Here is a 21,391-nt window from a genome sequence, read left to right on the forward strand (position 1 = left end):
ATTTCAATCGTTGTACTATTAATATTTGGCTCTGTTTGCCGACCACTGGACCATACAAAGGTGAATATTGCAAGAAGATCTGCCCTAGTTAGGTAAGACCAATTAAAAAATTTGTTTCCTACTCCTGGAGTCTCACTTAGCAAACAGGTGAAGGAAGTATTTCCAAGAGTAGAATGTCCTTCTGGACACCCCAAAGTTCTGTTCTATGAGCAGCCACTAACTGTATACCTCTATCTCCAAACATGACTCTACTTTTCAACTGGCCTTGCTGACAGTGAGCTTACCATGTCACGAGAGATGAATCAACACTTTGGCACAAATCCCACAATATCCAACATCATCTTCAAACCAAAGCAGCACAGCCTTGGCCCTTATTCATGAGTCATGGCTGCAGCACATGGTTGGTTGGTTCTACAGAGACCCCAGTGGGGCCCATTGCCCCACCTCCAGCATATTCTTAGAGTGACACACTGAGTGGCAATGAATGAATTCACTAGAGCAGCAGAGTAAAGGACCAAGGAATCAGTTAACAGGGACATTTTCTATCATTAGGCAGGGGGAGAAAAGCTCAACAGCTTTCTGGACTCGACTGAATTAAACCTTCATACCATTGAATGAAACCCCTCTGGGAAACTTCAAGCCAGCATGCCCAAAATGTTGGCCACGTATTGAAATGTAAACTAACAGTCCTACAAAAAGAGAGGGTAGGTGGGCACCTCAAACAAATATGAATTACCAGAATTTGCTTTTCTGCTAGTTTGGATCAGTTACACCACTGCTCCCTTTCACAGGTACAAAAGCATAAAGGAGGGCTTCTGTTTCATAAAAGCAGCCCAGACAAACGACACTCCTCGGGTGCTGAACCCAAAGCTGGCAGCCAGCCTGGTCTCTGCGCTCCAGTCTGCTGGTATTTTTCACTTCCACAGCTATCAGCCTGCTTCAGGCCTCTGCCTTCACTCTGACTAGGGACAAAGAGACAATCACAGTGGAAATCCTCTGTATGCTGCTAATAAGCCTATTTAGAGTCAATGAGAAAGCCTCATTTTGCACCAATAAAAGCCTTCACGAGTTCTACTGAATCAGTAAAACCAAAATGTTTCTGTGTACTCCCTGTCCTCATTTTACATCTGTCTGCGAGGGGAAGCTCAGCAAAATGTTGGACACGATGACCTCTAAGTTCCCTTCTTCTCTAAGGTTCTCTGGTTTCCTGTTGGCTAATAGGATTTGAACTCTATTTGAACATCACACATTCTTATGGGTTCCCGAGCCCTTCTTCAGTTTTTGAAAGCTCCACTGTGATCTGCTGAATTGGCATATTTGGAATCTTGGATCTCTCTTGGCAAAAAGACTGAATACTAACTCTGAGTTAGCTGCTTAGCTAATATTGCCTATCTTCTTTCTGAAAAGGATGTGGGTAGGAGGCAGAGGTAGAGCATGCTCCCACCTCCCACAGCAATACCAGGGGAAGCTTTGGTCATGGGTTTGACTCCCAATCAAGGGCACATACTCAGGGCTGCAAGTTAGATCCCCGGCACAGTTGGAGCACACGCAGGAGGCAACCAATCTATGTATCTCTCTCATATCAATGTTTCTCTCTCTTTCCTTCCCTTCCAATTTCTCTAAAAACCATTGAAAAAAATAAATCTAGAGACATGAAAAATTAGAATTTAGCAAGAATTCTTAGGGTTACCCACTTGCCCAAGATCACACAGCTAAAATTCAATGTTTGAGTATCTAAGCAATGAAGCTGAAAATTTTACTAGACATAGAAAACATAATAGAAACATGTAGTTCTTCTGAGGTCTTATAATTTAATTGATAAAAGCGCATGCATTTTGAACAGGTTTTTACTTACTCTCCAAAGAAAAATGCCTAGCTAAATTATTGTCTGTCTGGATGGTAAGTTGCATACTACCTTCATCTGTAAAATAATATTTTTGTAGACTAGAGGGTATTTTGTTTAAAGAAACCCAGAGATGAGTTATTTTGATAAATTAAGGCTCACTCTGTAATATGTGTGTTTTATAATTCTGCAACTTACATGGAAATATGTCTCAGTGAAATATTTCTAAAAAGATGTATGGCTGTTTAATTTTATATCCACTGACTGTGGATTTTAGAAACCTGTGGTTAATCAATTTAATATAAACAATGTGTCTGCATTGCAAATATTAACCTCCCAATTTATCTTAGAATTTTAATTTTTCCATGTCTTCTTAAAATGAGACATGTCCATGTCATGTTAAGTAAATCATTTCCACTTATTGTTAAGACACTGTATTAGTGATGATTATTTCAGCTGCAAATAATAGAAAAGCCTATGCAACATGGCTTTAAATGAGAGGATTTATTATTAACTCATCTCTCAAGAATGGAAGGGCATTCCGGGCTGGTTAATCCAGAGGTTGAAGGATGTCAGCAATGACGGAGGTTTCCTCTGCTTTTGTATGGTGCTACCACCAGCATGATTTCCCTGTTGCAAGTCCCACCACTCATTGCAGAAATTACAATAACCGGAAGGAGAGGACAATAAGCAGAAGGAGCCTCCACACGCTGTAGGGCCCTGTAGGACTGTCCCATGTATCTCATTGACCAGAACCTCATTAAAGGACACTTTTTCTATGAAAACCAGCAAAGCAGGATAGGGCCACCATAATTGGATCGGACAAATCAGAATTAACTGGGTTACATGGGGTATACAGTAAACAAAATTGTTGTTCTGTAGGTCTGTCAGCCTAGAGCTACATGTGGCTAGTGGCTAGTATGTTGTCCAACACGATAGGCATGAGCCACATGTGGCTATTTATATTTAAATGTACACTAATTAAAAATTAAAGAAATTTTAAAATGCAATTTCTCGGTTACCTAGCCACATTTCAAGTGACCAATAGCTACATGTGTCCAGTGGCTACATAGATATAGAAAACAGTCCTTGTCGTAGACAGTTCCACTGGATGGTGTGGACCTTAAGAAAGGAACTTCTGTTGGAAAAGTAAGCAGCAGTAGCCATACCAATCTCTACGTAGCAGGCAATGAGCTTCTTGCATATTACTTCCTCTAATCTTCCCCAGGACTATTACCGTAGGATAGTCTGGACACTAGGTTGCTAGCTAAGGATGGGAAAACTTAATTCGGAGTATCATGGCCTATCTCACATCTTGCAGGAAGGGCAGAGTTAAAAAAGTGATCATACTCAGAAGCCTCCCATGTGTCAGCTCTGTTCAGTCAACATGTCACTATCCTTCTTCCAGGCCAACTTTCTCCTCAGGGCGAAGAACTCCACAATTGTCTCAGCCTCCCATCTCACAGCCTCACCCCAAACTCCCAAGAGAAACCAAGCTTTCTCCTTCAGCTTCACTTTTAAATATGTCATGGGAGGACTCTGATGATCCAGCGTGGGTCAAGCACCCAGCCTACAACCCAATCAGTTCGGCTGCAGAGACACTGGGGCAGGAATTAGGGCTGTGGAATAGAGATATGTCCTTAGCGGGTATCTCTAATGGATACCCATGGGTATTGAGGAAAATTTTCAGGAAAAGAAAAAAGAAAAAAAAAGAAATTCTAGAGTCGTCTTCACCACATTCCTACAAGTCTGAATCCGTTAAGCCAGTGGTTCTCAACCTTTCTAATGCCTGACCCTTTAATACAGTTCCTCATGTTGTGGTGACCCCCAACCATAAAATTATTTTTGTTGCTACTTCATAACTGTAACTTTGCTACTGTTAATGAATCGTAATGTAAATATCTGTGTTTTCCGATGACTTTAGGCCCACAGGTTGAGAACCGCTGCTGTAGAACCTAAAACCATCAGAAAACACAGATATTTACATTATGATTCATAATAGTAGCAAAATTACAGTTATGAAGTAGCAACAAAAATAATTTTATGGTTGGGGGTCACCACAACATGAGGAACTGTATTAAAGGGTCATGGGATTAGAAAGGTTGAGAACCAGTGCAAAGCGCTGACTCAGACCCTGTGCAATTTGCTCTTCACATGCATTTTGGGTCTCTCTCTCCTAACCTTATTTACAAGCTAGTGTGTCCCACCTTTATCTCCACGGCAAGATCTCTTTCCTCAGCTTCATAGTCACATAACCAACCAATTATATATCTTTTATGTCCATCCGCTTTTTTCCATTGTCACCCAGGCCACTGTTACCTCTGGAGAAATTGCTATAATATCTGGCTGGTCTCTCTTTCTCAGTGTTATGGTACAGCTTGAATAATCTTACTGAAATGGAAACCATTATGTCGCTGATCGTAACAAATTTCAACTGCCTCAGGAGGCATATAAAAACTCACACGATCTGTCCTTTGACTAGGTCCCTATTCTCTCGTACTATTCTCCCACCTGCTCTCTAACCTAGCCATATTAAACTTGTTCAGTTCCTCAAACTATTATATATTATTCCTTTTCTAGTCTACTGGCCTTTGTGTTTCCCTCTATCTAAAATAATAATCATACTAATTACCTCTTTATTTTGTCTAAATCCTTTAATAATGCAAATGAATAGCCCTTTATATGTGCCTGTTTTGTACTCTTTTTTTAGGTTTAGGAATATCACATTTTCCTAATATTGAGCCATCTGCATATTCTTTCTTTGTTTGTTTTTAATGAATTGACTCCCTCCAATGAAGTTTAATAAGCACTGAGGGAAAGACAATTTTTCTAATGTTTCTATACTTTTCTACCCATTGCTTCATCTTCACTGTTCCAAGTCTTATTGCGGATTTCCAAATAAATGATCATCCAAAATGGTTTGCTTTCACATGATTGCCAATATTCCCTTTCCATTGCTGTGTAATATTCAGTGTAATATTCCAGATATCATGTTCATCCAGACGTATGTGAGTTCCACCCAATCAAACTAACACCAGAGTCCACTGTGTGATTTACAGAAAAGGATACCTAAACTTCCCAATTTATTTTCACTCTGTAGAATGGTTTTTCTTCTGTCTTAAGTTATTCCCTGAAAAAATGCAAGACTTTATGTACTCTTTAAGCTTTGTCTAACCAAAGGTACTTCTATAATTCAATCAGTATTAGTGCTTCTCAGACCAAGAGCATTTATCTGAGCCGTTAGTGGCCAGGGAGAATCACAAAGAGGGAATACTTAACCTTAGATAGCCATTGGGAAAACAGTAAGGCCACCCAGACAGGACAAAATAGCAGAATGAGTTAGTGAAATTCAGTCCCGTGTTGGGAAAAGCCTTCAGAACAGGAAAAGATTAAAGAAAGAATCAAATGTCAAATCAGATTTCAGTCCCTTCATCACCTTCATCTAGCTTTATGGTTTTAGACAACTCACTTAGGCCAGATGGACCTCAATTTTCTTTTCTGCAAAATGAAAAAAATTGAGAAAAATGGTCTCTATGGACCTTTGCAATTCCATCACTCTACTTATTACTAACAGTGCAGGATCCTTTTAAAATTTTCAGAATATGTTTGAATCTTGATATGGCAAACTTTGTCATCTACTTTGCAAATTTTGGAGACACAGGTGCATCTGTATACTATTAACTGAGCTCTCCACTTCAGATTTTTCTAATGAGGAGACACAAACACACACACACACACACACACACACACAAACACACACACACACACACACACACACTACTTTATCTTCACACTTTACCAATTTGAATATTCACTGAAGGTTATACATACAGCACAAGCTCTAGATTGTAAGCTTTGCATTTGACAATTTAGTCTTAGTTAGATATCTGCTGTAAGGCACCTTTGGTAATCTCAGCACAGTTGAGTATCTATTCTGTTAATTAAATGTCAGATGCTGTTGCTATCTCCATAAACTAATTCTAATACCCCCCTATTACTCAAAGTGTGGTCTAGAGCCCACTCTATCCATACTACCTGCAACTGGTGGGAAGCTCAGAGTGCTTCACCTTATAGGAACAATATCAGAATTTGTATTTTAACCATGTGCTCAGGTGATTTGTCTGCACACAAGTTCTAGAATGTTATTATACATTATAATGCTTCCCACATTTCTTTCAAATAGGCGAAATTGTTTTCTATAAAGGAGTGGAAAAATGAGCAAACTAGTTGTAATTTAGCAAAAAAAAATGGCTATAACTCAGTGCCACTAGCTGTAGAGTTCTAGAAGCTTGCATTTGATAGTTTCTCTTGTGGGTTTTTAAAAAATATAGTCCTTGGTATAATTTTATAAATGGCAAGGGGCCAGGGAACTGGATGAAATGATTTATTCTGTTCCAGGTCCACTTACAAATACTATATATATCATTAAAAATCAAGGTGAGGAATATTAAAATGTTTCCTATTTTTTGTAGCATTAGGTAACAACCAATTTATTTTTATTTCACATTACAGCTGGCGATTTTAAAATTCCATGATGCATTGCTGTCATACATAAAATATAAAGAGAAATATACTTTTCAACTGTAAGGAAAAGACTCTGAAATAAGTAAATAATAAAAGAAATGGAGGATATAAACTAAAAACACAAATTCAAATAGAACAGACCAGGATTCTAATTGCAGCTCTGACACTGTGATTTTTAAAAAATATATATATTTTATTGATTTTTTACAGAGAGGAGGGGAGAGAGATAGAGAGCTAGAAACATCGATGAGAGAGAAACATCGACCAGCTGCCTCTTGCACACCCCCTACCGGGGATGTGCCCGCAATTAACTTACATGCCCCTGACCAGAATTGAACCTGGGACCTTTCAGTCCACAGACCGACACTCTACCACTGAGCCAAACCGGTTTCTGCTGACACTGTGATTTTTAAAGAATTCACTGAATTTCTCTGGGTACCAGTTTCTTCATGTAGAAAATGAGAGGATGATTTTCATTTTATATCCCAGCTGTAAAATTCTGAAATGTAGTTATGTCTGAAATCAATGCCTATTTTGTCATCTCAGATGCATCTATTGGAATTCAATATGGAATATCAGAAGTGGCATAAATAAGTCACTCTGGGATTTCTGCTATTTCACTTGCTAAGAACCGCAGCATGTGGATTAACTGCCACTTCATGATGCTAATGTAAAGATACTGTCCCCAACAGAGTTTACTCTAGGCAAGAGGCAAATGGGAATGGCAGAACACGTTTTAATATGGGGAAAGTTATCTTAGCTTCTTTTCATTCTGACTCACCAACACTACCTGTGTACCTGCCATCCCTCTTCTAACTAACCCATTCACTCATATGGTCTCTATGAGTTCTGGGTGAACAGGTGAAAGCTACCACCTTTCATAGTCTCCCTAGGCATATAGAGGACTATTGAGAGGTAGTTACACCTGAAAAGATACCTAGTTACTCTGGCACTAGGTAGTAACTGACAGGCCTTTTCAGAGGTCTAATTATTGTGCCTCCTATTTGGTTCAATGACAGAGCTGCTTGTTTGTGAGAAGAAACATATTTGTACATTGCTTTTTCCATTACCATTATTTCTATCATCATTAATAAGAATCAATAGGCCATTTCATGTAGCATCTGCTCACCATCATTTAGCATCTCAGTATCAGGCACATGCAGGCTAAGCAGTAGTGTCCCAGCCTCCTGGCTGAGGATTGAAACTCAACAGACAAAGAAAGCATTTCAAATTCAATAAGACAGTGTCTCTGTGAGCAACTTGAAGACAAGAGTGGTCTGCTCTTTGTCTCTATATCTGTAGCACAAGCAAGCTATCCTAAGTGAATAAATAATGGAGGGGCAGATGGAAGTAGCAAAAGGAAGACATTCAAATGGTATATGAAACCGACTAGATTTATTGGGCTGGTCAAGGGTGTTGTTTTAATAAAGAAAGAGCCAGTCACAATTCATGTGGGAAAAGTGAAAGTCAAGGCCAACAGTGTAACCAAGGAGGAGTCCACCTTTGAGGAGCAGCTCAGCTGAACACACTCAGGTCCCTGCAGTATTCACTGTAGGCCTCTCTGACAGACAGAAAGTCAGTGTAACAGCCGTTACAACGGCTAAGTGACACCTCAAGAAAGCACACAGAAAAACTCTTCACTGCCAGCGAGAGTCTTGCTGAAAGAAACAATGTGAGGTAAGGAACCAGCCAGAGAAAAGGTGAGAAAAAGAAAAAAAAAATGAGGCGAGGGGAATAGTGGAAGAAGAGTTCAGGCAGAGGCCCGACTGGAGAAATATCAATAGGTGTGTGAAAAATGTGCCAAGACTGGGAGAGATGACGGAGACCCACAATTCCCCAGGGAGGGTGTGCGCCTCTGTGTGAGGAGTGGGAAGGCAGTAAGTGTGATGGTGGAACAAGGAAGGGAAAAATGGAGAGGTCAGATAAATGTCTCTACCATAACTGCCAACACCCAACGATAACAAGTATAAAAGAATTCTTTCTTCTTCTTGAGAAGACAAAGGGAATTTTAAGTAGGATTAAGCAGCCCTGGCTTTCAGAACTCAGCAGCTCTCAGAAGCAGTAATAAGCACATAAGTAGCTAGATGGATGGTAGGAATTAATTCACTCTGGAACTTGTACAGATATCAAAGTTAACAGTAATATCACGTCTTTTTGACAGTTTTCCTGAGATTCTAGGGGAAAGATCATCTCAGAAAACTCGCTGCATTAATTTCAGGAAGAGGATACTCTGTCTCCTGCAGGTTTATATGAAGAGGCCCTGCACTGCTGGGAAGCACTCTCTTACCCACATAAACACATGCTAGTATTGCCCCCAATGGAAGAAAATAATTACATCCACAGATTACCATCGCTTAAGGTAAAATTTTAACTCACAACTGATGTTCCAAATGCAGCTAAAAGGACCCTGTAGGCATCCCATTTTCACAGAGTTCCCTAATTTTTTGACTCATTGTAATAGATGGTTAAAATGCGAAGCTGATAAGGCCAACTTTTGCAACTTGCACATCTGTCTACATTCATTTCTGAATTAGATGGAATTGGAAATATAAACAAGTTTCACACCCTGTGCATTTCTTAATTTATGAATATCCTGCCATCTGAAGTATATTTGACCATTAAGGTGGGAGATCATCTTCACCCTTCCCCCAAACAGAGATGAAAACTTGGTGTTGATGCAAGTTTTTTAATTATTTTCTCTCACGATTTGGAAATGTTCATGTGGTACTGTTTGTTTGTTTTTTAATGTTTTTTTAAAAATATGTTTTATTGATTTTTTTACAGAGAGGAAGAGAAAGAGATAGGTAGAAATATTGATGAGAGACAATTATCGATCAGCTGCCCCTTGCACACCCCCCACTGGGGACATGCCCGCAACCAAGGTACATGCCCTTGACTGGAATCAAACATGGGACCCTTCAATCTGCAGGCCGATGCTCTATCCATTGAGCCAAACCAGTTTCAGCTGTTTGTTTGTTTGTTTGTTTTTTATGTAAGTTAGGATGTTGCATTATTTACTTATCTTCTCTCCAGGGACAAATTATTTCAGTATCACCCACAATGGAATTTGGATGATACTGAAATAATGGAATTTATTGAACCTGATCCCTAAGGGTGCATTTGCCCTAGCACTTGGAGTAAAACACTATTTCCATTGCACAAGAATAGTTCTGATTGGACAGATTGCTGCAATTTTAACAACACCCAAGTAAATCAAAGAAATCTGAAGCAGACATGGCACCAACTCAGGAATCTACTACAACCCAGGTCAATGTTTATGCCTGAAATAAGTACCCAATTCACACCATCTCCAGCTATCAGGACATCCATTTACATCAACATGTGGGGAGAAATGTAAATTTAGGGAAAATATGTATTCTGAAAACAGTCTGTTACAAGTTATGCAATTAGTTAAAAGCTATTTTCCTACCAATTTTGTTATGCTATATATATAAAAAGAAAAGTGTATTCATCATTTCAGTAAAGGTAGATTTCCATTAAGTAGTCTAAACAATAGGATATGAATGTACTGATGATCAAACACATTCAGATTTCAGAATGAAGCACAGTGTAAAATGTATCTGAATGAAAAACACAGAAAGGACTCCACGCATCAACTCTCAAATCCTCCTATAAACTGGCCCCTCTTTATTGCCCATTATTCCTTACCATGCTCCCTCCTACCCTGTGAGACAGACCTCCTCACGCTTCCTCATCCCTCTCCCCATCCCACTCTCCGTCTCTGCCCTGCTCACCCACCATGTCCAAAATCTTAGATGTTCTTTCTCAAACCTTTCTTATTATCAAGTGCACCTCCTCCATGAAGTTTTAAATTGAAAACTTGAACTTGCAGTTATACATTTTCTAAAATTCCTTAATATCTATGCCCAAATTTAGCATTTAATTAAATAATTTCCCCCTCTGCTTATCTGCATGTTTGTCTATTTTTTTCAACTTAGTCACATAATTTAAAATAATACCTCCTCTTCATGCCTCTCCCTAGCATTTCTGCCAATATGCTACTCCACATTTCATTTCTCTCCCTACCTATTCCTACTGAATGCTCAGTCTACCTGAAATTGGGATTACACCTGCTCTATCCTAAAGAAGACTTCTGCACCCTGTTTCTTTTTCTGCCAAATTTCTTGAACAAGCATTCTTTCCTCTACTTTCTCAATCAAGTTCAAGCCCTGTTCAATTTCACAACGTGTATCTCACTATTACACTTCCTATGCCTCAGCCACCCCTCTCTGCAGCACTGTGTGCATCCCCATCTTATTTCCTGGAGACTAAGAAGGCAGTGACCCCTCAACCTTCATTTCCTTCCAAAACTCACCTGATCAGTTTCCTTTTCTAGAGTTTTTCATTGTCATCCCTCATCTCTGCTCAAGCTCCAAGGGCAATTGCACCTCTGCCCTAGTCTTTAACTTCCAGGTCTCCATCCGCCATTCCCTAATTTGTATTTTTAGTGCCAAAAGCTCTGTGGGGTCCCACACCTTATGCTGCCACCTGCTGGGCAGTTCCATGGGGCTACATCAAAACCAAATTCAAGTCAGTCCCTCCAAGTCACCATTCATTCTGTCCTCTCTGTTAGGTAAGTAGTAACTATTTTCCTAGACCTAGCTGGTAGAGATTTAATATTCCATCACTAACTACCACCCTCGGTGTTAATCACTCACCATGTAGTATAAATACTACCTACTAGACTTCTGTCCTCTGTGGTCTGCCCCTAACGCACGTCTTTGTTTAGCCCATCGCCAGAACTGGGTGGTCCCTAATTGACCCTTTTCCTTTCTCATCCCTGATCTCCAATTCTCCTCACACTTCTACAGAAATCTTCTTAAAATAGGCATCTGAGCAATGCCCTGGGTAAAAAGCCTCAAGTAATTCTACCCTAGAGGGAGGAAAGAGCCCAAACTCCTCAGCTCTGGAGCTTCTGCAAATAACTTCCAGAGCTTGTATGATCTGGCCCCAGCCAGTCTCTTTAGTTTCATCTGCCCTCATGCTCCCTCTCACTAACTATGCTCGCTCTCACTCACTCCAGCCTCCCCTGCACCATGAACAAAAGAGACTTGCCCTGGACCCTGCAATGGGCTGCCCTCCTATCTTCACACAGCTGGCACCTTCTGGCTTTTCAGGTCTCATTGCAAATGCCATCTACTTGGTGCAGCTTCCCATGACCACACAATCGAATTGCTCCCCTCCCTGCCATGCCTCTCGGTCACCCTTTCACATTCTCTCTGCTATTTCCTAAAGCATGTCTCAGAATCTGGAAGTCTCTGTTCCTTTATACATTTATTTATTTTGTGTCTGTCTCCTCACATTTGGATGCAAGCTCTCCTCACCCAGCTCCCTCCACAGCATAGCACCTATTCCGCTCTGCTCATATGTCCACTTTAGTACTTATTGTAGTATATCTTTTATTTGAACAGCTGATTCCAAAGGAAGTGAATTGAAAGAAAGGAGGATATATCAAAATATGGACAAGAGGGAGGCATGTCTGCTTATAAAATACCTATTCAAGTTTTGTAATATTCAGTAGAGAGGATTTATGCATCTTTGTTAACATTACCCATAATGTTTTATGGTTTTATTATCATGCTATAAACAGTAGCCTTTAAATTTCATTTTTTCATGTGTTAGTGTCTTATATAATATATGTAAAAAGGATTTTTGTAAATGTATTTCTATTGATTTCAGAGAGGAAGGGAGAGGGAGAGAGAGAGAAATATTGATGATGAGAGAGAATCATTGATGGGCTGCTTCCTGCATGCCCCCACACTGGGGATCGAGCCTGCAACCCAGGCATGTGCCCTTGACTAGAATCTAACCTGGGACCCTTCAGTCCTCAGGCTGACACCTTATTCACTGAGCCAAATCAGCCAGGGAATAAAAAATATTTTTTTAAGTTTATACTGACCTTATATTTGTGATCTTGCCAAATGTACTACTTAGTTTTAAGTAATTTTTAATATTCCACACATAAAATGGGTAATTGAAATGTTTAATTCTTACATTTAAAATATGAATATTTAATATCACTACTTATTTAAGCATAAGATATATAAAATGAAAAATCATAGCTGCTAGTGCTATTCAGAAATGAAAGGCAATCGCATAGGGGACATGGATTAAAGTACTATTTTTTTAAATTAATGTCTTATAGCAAATTATTATGATCCATCATTTTTACTAGAGAGCAACATCATGTCTTGCTTATTTGTCCATACCCCCCTCAATCCTAATAAAGTGCTTTGCCCAAAGTAGAAACTGAATAAATGCTTTTTTAAAGAGGACTGAAATACCCAGCACCCGCGCATGCCCAATAAACACTTGTTGTTTAACTGTAAAAACCAATGGTTACACCTGTTTGTAGAATGAGCAGTGTGTGCTCAGCCCTTCCGGGAAATCATGACAAGAGACATAAGAAAATAGAAAATACCCTCATAGTTACCCACATAGAAACACTTCATTTCTCAGGTGATGATAGAACGAACGCTCCAAGCAAAATATGCAAATGACTACCTGTGCACTTCTTTATGTGACTGTTCCTTTTTCCATGTGATCCTAACTTGCATCCAAAATTCTCCTCCCAAAATTCTGCAAACCACACATTTCTTCGATTATTGGCAAGAGTTCGGCTTCTAAAGTAGCGATCAAATCCTATTTTAAAGAAGAAAGGTATGATTTTAATATTCTTTCAAAAGCAAAACCAAATACTATCAGAGCTTTTAAGTGGATATTATGTTATACTGTGATTGTTCCATGAAAAAAAAAAAATGGGGGAGAACCAAAAGCTTTCTTTATGGCAAAAGCCAAGCAGAATTCGTGGGCAATATCTCTGCCCCCACCATTCACCATTCAGGAACCTGGCACTAGAGATGAGTGTGACAGGGAAGCCTGTTGTCATCTCAACCTCCCCCTCCTCTAGCTCTCCCAGTGACAGTGACCAGTGACCTCATGCTAAATAGTCAGAACCAACTCAGATGCTCGCCTCTCTCTCTCTCTCTCTCTCTCTCTCTCTCTCTCTCTCTCTCTCTCTCTCTCTCTTTCTCTCTCTCTCTCTCTCCTTTCAGGGTTTAATGTTCAAGTCTTCTATGCTTCTACCCACCTCATAATTTATCTGTCCTATATGTTTCATTTTCAACTAATTCAATTAACTAATCAATACTAATAGAATCTTCTGAGTCATGGCTAATGGGCTAAAGTGTCAGCCTGCTCAGGTAATGGCCATACTGAAGAGAGACCAGCTGGAAATAATGCCTCACTCGGAAGGAGAGTGGGAAAGGGAGAAATTTCAATCCCTGTCAGCACCATTTGCAAAGGTGTTTGGGAGTCAAGCTGCCTTTCAGGGATGCTCCACATCTTTGCTGGAGGGTTTATTTTATCCATGGGGTCAGCCCAGCACCATCTCTTCATTTTCTAATTAGCAAACCCTCTTCTCCAACTGCGCTATAACCATCATATATGCCCATGGAAATGTACAAACTTAGAGGGTGACATCATGAAAACGGCTAACATCATGGATATATGTAAGGCCAGCTATAATTGCCTTTCTTTTTTAAAAAAAATTTATTTTATTGATATTTTACAGAGAGGAAGGGAAAGATATAGAGAGCTAGAAATGTCAATGAGAGAGAAACATCGACCAGCTGCCTCTTGCACACCCCCTACCGGGGATGTGCCCACAAGCAATGTACATGCCCTTGACCAGAATCGAACCTGGGACCCTTCAGTCCACAGACGGATGTTCTACCACTGAGCCAAACCGGTTTCGGCCTATAATTGCCTTTCTTAAAAAAAATACAGTAGGTACTCTTCTAATAAAAATTGTATGTGCTGGGTTAAATAATGACTGTCTTGGCAATTTCACCATCAGAACTAAACACTCTCTCCAGGGTCATCCATAATGGGTGTGTTTCATTATACGCTGATACTCTGGTTTCACCTTTGAGTTTTGATTTAATTGGAATGAAAAAATTTCTACCATGCATCCTTACCATCAATCGATGCTCTTTTGGGCAAAATTGTCACAGCCCCTTCTGCAATCTCCTCCTGCTGGTAAACGGGTGCTATTTTAGATCCCCAACTATCGGAGCCAATCCAGAGAAAATGCCCACTTTGGTTTAATTTTTTTGCTGCTTCCAATATCCTCCTATCAAAATAAAAAGAAATAAACATACCACATTTGTCAAGAAACACTACACTTATGAATGTTACAAAATGGCTATATCAAGTTATGTACACTTGCTAGGGCACCATTAGACAATCATTCTCACTGCCGGAGGCTTATCATCTTCTAAGGAAAATATATTGGTGACTTTAATTTCAGCACCTTAATTAGCCTTATCCTTAATCATATTCCCTTCATTCTATCAACCTGACTTGTCTCACTTCTTTCAGTCCCCGGGTTTTACTCAATAGACATTTCAGACTTAGAAACTCGAAGGCTGTTGTGTCACCATGCACCATAAGGCAAATTACATAAGAATGTTTCAATTCCTGTGAAATCTCACAAGACTTTATATTGAACATAAAATATGTTAGAAAAAAAAAAGGAGATGGACCACAAATCTGATCCTACATAAGGAAGAAAATTAATCAGTACCTGATATCATCTTCATTGGCAAACATAATCACTGCCCGGGCATTAGGTGTTTCTAGCAGACGTTTGATAATCTTTTCAAATTCTCCAGGTCTTGGTTCACGTGGGATTTTCTGCGATTGAGCAATGCAAACACCACCTATTTTTTTTTCAAAAGAAGACATGACTCAGCAAGGGCATTTATTTAACCAACTTAATGAGGTTAGCTACTTTATGAAAACACATAACTTGGTATAGAATATTGCTTCTTTCTTGTGATGAAAAATTTTAAGATATACTATCTTAGCAACTTTAAAGTATATAAAATATTATTATTAACTATAATCACTGTAATGTATCGTACATTAGCTCCTCATAGCTTATTCAATCTGGCCCTCTTCTCCTCGTTACCATCATTATACTTCACTTAGCATACTTTTCTCAAGTTCCATTGATGTGGTCACAAATGGGAGTATGTCTTTCTTTCTCATGACTGAAATATATATATATATATATATATATATATATATATATATATATATATATATATACAATATATATAGTCACATCTTCTTTATTTATTTATGAATACTTAGGATATTTTTATATCTTGAGTATTCTGAAAAATATGTTACAAAGAATATGGGCATGTGGACATCTTCTCCAGATTCTCTTTTTATTTCCTTTGGATAAATAACCATAAGGGGATTGATGTATCAGATGGTAGTTCTAGTCTTAATTTTTGAGGAACATTCATACTGTTTTCAATAGTTACTATACCAATTTAGATTTTTATATCTTGAGTATTCAACAGTGCATAATGGTTCCCTTTTCTCCATATGGTCACCAAGATTTTATATCTTGCCTTTTTTTATTGAATTTATTGGAGTGACACTGGTTAACAAAATTATACAGGTTTCAGGCGCACAATTCCACAATACATCATCTATATACTGTATCATGTGTTTACCACGTCAATCTCTATCCATCACCATTTATCTCTCCCATACTCTTCTCTTCCTCCCTCCAGCCCCCCCCCCCCTCAGCAATCTCTAAACTGTGTCCATGTCCATGAGTTTATTTTCTCTTTTTTTTTTCTTTTATGTTCAATCCCTCCATACCCCTACCCAACTCCCACCCTCCAACAGCTATCAGCCTGCTCTGTATCTAGAGTTTGTCACTCTTTTTCTTGTTAGTTCATTTTGTTCATTAGATTCCACATATGAATGAAATCATCTAGTACTTGTTTTTCTCTGACTGGCTAATTTCACTTAGTGGAATACTGTCCAGGTCCATCCATGTTGTCACAAAGGGTAAGATATCCTTCTTTTTTATGGCCCAGTAATGTTCCATTGTGTAAATGTACCACAGCATTTTTATCCATCCATCTACTGGTGGACACTTGACTGCTTCCAAATCTTGGCTATTGTAAATAATGCAGCAATGAACATAGGTGTGCATGTATTCTTTTTAATTAATGTTTCAGGTTTCCTTGGATGAATTCACAGAAGTGAAATCACTGGGTTATAAGATAGTTGCTTTTTTAATTTTTTGAAGTAACTCCATATTGCTTTCCACAGTGGCTGCATCAATCTGCATTCCCACTAACAGTGCTACTTTATAAAAACATGTGGTTTGGTACAGAATATTGTTTCTTAAAACATCTGCCTTTCTTTCTTTTTTTTTAAATATATTTTATTGATTTTTCATGGAGAGGAAGAGACAAGGATAGAGAGTTAGAAACATCGATGAGAGAGAATCATTGATCAGCTGCCTCTTGCACACCCCCTACTGGGGATGCGCCCGCAACCAAGGTACATGCCCTTGACCGGAATCGAACCCGGGACCTTTCAGTCCCCAGGCCGACGCTCTATCCACTGAGCCAAACCGGTCCCGGCGTCTTAAAACATCTGCCTTTCTTGACTGTTAAAAGCAGTCATGTTTGTTTGCATTATAATGTATGTATCAAATACATTACATCAATTACTTAATCATACATCATGTTTTTTCCCAAGTTTAAGCATTATTTTTGTGACTGTCTATAAGAAAATCAAATATATATATAAAGTGTGATGGGAGGTAAGGAGTCAAGGAAGAAGGATCCTTTTGATTCATTTAATACAAGTCAAAAAACAAGTATGAGTAGAGAAAAGCATGAGTAAGACTTTCTTATGTATGAAAACACTAATGGGAAGGTCCTTTTGATACTTCTATTTATTAATAGAGTTCCTTTAAAGTTGTTTTCATCTTATAGCTCATAGCATGGCAGCAAAATTCTTATGCATTAGCATAATGACATGTCATGAACCAAGTGGTCCTCATAACTATTTGAGACACAGACAAGTCCCAAAGATTCAAACCCTCAGTTGACATATGTCTCCATCATGAAAATCAAAATGGTAGAAATCCCACCCCACTATTACAGTAAAGAACTCTTCCCTGGCCTTTCCTTGTAAGGCAAAGAGAGACCAAAAAGAAAAGTTTAAGGTAGATCTCTGCCACTGGGCTAGGATAAAAGAAGAAGAGTTTCTTGGTGGCAATAAAGCAGAGAAATAATATGCTAATATTAGGGGTGTGGAAAGCAATATCAGCAATATGTTTCAGTTCTATTATGTTTTGAGCAGGCTTTTTGAGTCAGTTGAGTATTAAATCATCTTTCATACCATTGCGTGTGTAGGAAAAGGCATTTTTACTCCAGGCAATAAGAGATACATTCAGATACCCATAAGTAACTGGATGCCATTATATGCTATGCATTAGGCTGAACACTGGGAATACAGAGTCCAATTCAGGAGTTATCATCCAGTTTTGGAGATAGACATTCCAATAAATTATTATGGATTATAGGATAAATTTCAAAATTAAGAGATTATACCATAAATGAAAGCAGAGAAGAATATGTAACAAAAATGTGTAAGAGATGTGAATTTTTTTAAAAGGTAAGAGTTTCTTTAAAAAAAATATGTTTTTATTGGTTTTAGAAAGAGAGAAAGGGAGAGGGAGAGAAAGAAACATCAGTGAGAGAAAACCATCATTTGGCCTCCAGCATGCCCCCTACTGGGGATAATGCCTGAAACCTGGCCATGCGATCTGACAAGGAATCCTACTAGCAACCTCTTGGTACATGAGAGTACATTCAGCTAACTAAGCCACACTGGCCAGGGCTGAGAGAGATGGATTTAAAAAAAAAAATTATATATATATATATATATATATATATATATATATATATATATATATATAAATTTTTTTTAAATTTCACTGATTTTTCACAGAGAGGAAGAGAGAAGGATAGAGAGTTAGAAACATCAATGAGAGAGAACCATTTATCAGCTGCCTCTTGCACACCCCCTACTGGGGACATGCCCCCAACCAAGGTACATGCCCTTGACAGAAATCAAACCCGGGACCTTTCAGTCCGCAGGCCAATGCTCTATCCACTGAGCCAAACCAGCTTTGGCAGAGATGGATGTTAAAGGACAAATACAACAACCATGTAGGGACAAAAGTGGGACATTTCTCAAAGAGGCCAAGTATGAAAGAATCTTGCTTGATCATGGCCTATGATAAACTGAGGTTGAAGTTGGAAAGAATGGCCAGGCCTAGCTTGAGTATTGCTTTGTTATTCAAGCCAAGTAATTAGGGCTTTATCTTGAAAACATTCATTCATTCTGGACCTATTGAACATTTTTGTTAGTTCTAAGGAATCTACTGAAAACTCATAAGCAGGAGAACTACAGGATGGGCTCCATGTTTTCGGGGAAAAATCTCTGGTAACCAAACAAAGAGGGCATGTCTAATAGCCAGACAATAGATGTCCAATGTATTGTGATCAGATTTAACATTCATATTAATAATGAATAATTAACATTCTAGATTACTAGAGATTTATTTTTTTAATGTATTTTATTGATTTTTTACAGAGAGGAAGAGAGAAGGATAGAGTTAGACACATCGATGAGAGAGAAACATTAATCAGCTGCCTCCTGCACACCCCTACTGGGGATGTGCCCCAACCAAGGTACATGCTCTTGACTGGAATCGAACCTGGGACATTTAAGTCCGCAGGCTGATGCTCTATCCACTGAGCCAAACCGGTTTCAGCTGGAGATTTATTTTTCTTTACGTTAAAGCAGTCAAAATTATCCCTGCAATATCTTTATTAACCTTACAACATGTTCTACAAGGGTGGGAATTGCCCATAATCCATAGACTGAGCCTGTCTATGGATTATGGGCAATAATAGTCTAGTTAGCTAGACTACTGATATGCCATTAATAGTTGAGATGATAGATTTATTCTTTCAGAAATATGTATTGAGTACCCACTGTCTGCTAGATTCTATGTGGGGGCCATGGGATGTCATGGTGAATATAATAGATATGGTCTCTGACTTCACAAAGTTTAGAAATGTTCATGAGCCAGGCTTAATGAAAACAAAACCAAAAAAAGCGCATAATTATAAATTATGGCAAGTTCTTTGGGGAAGAGCGAGTGAATTTAATATAGAGGAGTATTCAGGAAAAGCCTCTCAAAAGTGGTATCACTTAGTTGAGGTCAGAAAGGAGATAAAATGGGAGAGGAGAACATGGAAAAGGGCAGGGAAGAGCCAGGGAGTTCACAAATGATGGGAAGAGAAATGTAAAACAAAGATGAGAGGTGAGTGTGAGATAAGAGGTCAGATTACGCACAGTTGTGCAGGCCAATGGAAGATTATGAATGATTAAAATGCTTCTCAAGTTACTCCCTAAATGTTTTAGTAGCCCATAAGAACATGTCTTGTCTATGCATTTTATGGAAGAAAAATGGATGAGGATTGCTGATGTAGCAGGCAACCTGGAGTGGAAAGAATTGGAGGCAATGAGCCCAGCTGGGAGTTTATGGGGACAGGCAAAGGGAAAACACAGTGAAATCCAAGCTAAGGAGCAGCAGATGGAGCTGTCAGAATGTGAGTTAGAATCTGTGATGCTTGATACTAGGTTTTACAGCCTATTGAAGTAGGATTGGCAAATGAAAATCCTATACATTTAGGTTGTGCTGATGTGATCTAAGTAGGAAGCAATTAGAAACCACTAAGCATAACTCCAAGGTTTTGGCCTTTGGGACCAGTATATGCAGTGCCATCATTAAGCAAGTAGGAAAAACTCAAGTAGGAGTGAGCAGGTAGGTGGAAGAGAAAAGCACGATTTAGATTCAGGACAGGTTGTCTTTGAAGTACCCATGAAACATCAAACTGAATATGTGGGTCTGGAGCTAAGGAGAGAGAAGGGAGATGTCATTACAATTTTGTCAGATGCTGACACAGTAGGTAGTTGAAGTGTTGGGAGTGAAGAGATTACTCAGAGGAAACATTTAAGTCAACAATAAGAAAAGGCGAATGATGGAGCCAGGAAAACCCACTAGCTTTAGAGAGGGGGACAGTGAATGAGTCTGGAAAGGAATGATCACATAACTTAGCAGTAAGTTGAAAACTATGCCTAATATCTTTAAAAATTAAATAAACAATAGACAAAAAAACTGCGGTGAGTGGAAGCATTAGGTAACTATAAAAATGTAAACCCAAACTGAAACACTCTCTAGGGAACAATAGCTGCTTCAAAATATTACTGCCCTTTTAATTAAATTGTTGTGATTACTTAAGCATCCCATTAAAGATGCCATATCCTAAGCATCATTCTGAGATTACTACTGACTTCATAGCCAGCAAAAATGAAGGCTGGAAAGTTTTTATTAAGACTATTTCATATGAAGCGAACAGGCAATCTAGACATAAACTTTAGCCTGAATGCAATGATTTATTCATGTATTCATTCAGGATCTATTAAACATTTTTGTTAGTGAAGTTAGATTTATAGTCTCAATCCATTCACATTTTTTTTTTATTCCTCTGCCTCACCTAGGATTTGTCATCATGGCCAATTTGTAATTTTTAGGAAAGGGGGACTGCATAATTAATTCACTTCAGCTGAACAAATACTTATGGAGAACCTACTCCACATGGCACTTTGCTGTTTGGAGCTTGATGGGTATTTTATTAAATCATGGGCTGTGTTGCTTCTCAAGTGATTGGAGTTAGAAGATTAGGATTCTTTTCTTAGCCCTGAAACTCATTCACACTTTTTGTTTTCATATCTGTCAAAAAGGAAGACAATTAATCCACTCATAAGTGATCATTGTCTACCTAGTTTCAGGAGCTACAGACATTCATAGATTGCCTGTCCTCAGCATTCTTATAATTAAACTAGAGGCCCAGTGCACGAGATTCATGAATTGGGGGGGGGGGGGGGGGGGCTCCCCTCAGCCCTTACTGGCAATGAGACATCCCTCTCACAATCTGAGACCACTGGCTCCTAACTGCTCACCTGCCTGCCTGCTGATTGCCCCTAACTGCTCCCCCTGCTGGCCTGGTCACCCCTAACTGCCCCCACTGCTGTCATGGT

The 21,391-nt window shown here is 38.9% G+C and overlaps 1 protein-coding gene across 1 annotated transcript in view; it reads right to left on the minus strand.

Annotated features, from left to right (window-relative positions):
* GRM8 (glutamate metabotropic receptor 8) overlaps nt 1-21,391 on the minus strand; it is a 702,547-nt gene that overhangs the window by 354,657 nt on the left and 326,499 nt on the right. Inside the window, exons 4-6 of the mRNA XM_045576508.1 lie at nt 14,976-15,111; nt 14,368-14,522; nt 12,893-13,030 (exon numbers count right to left, since the gene is read on the minus strand). Of these exons, the coding sequence (XP_045432464.1) occupies nt 12,893-13,030; nt 14,368-14,522; nt 14,976-15,111 (429 nt within the window). The remainder of the gene's footprint in view (nt 1-12,892; nt 13,031-14,367; nt 14,523-14,975; nt 15,112-21,391) is intronic.

Source organism: Pipistrellus kuhlii, unplaced genomic scaffold, assembly GCF_014108245.1.
Source record: "Pipistrellus kuhlii isolate mPipKuh1 unplaced genomic scaffold, mPipKuh1.p scaffold_m20_p_10, whole genome shotgun sequence".
Lineage (NCBI taxonomy): Eukaryota > Metazoa > Chordata > Mammalia > Chiroptera > Vespertilionidae > Pipistrellus > Pipistrellus kuhlii.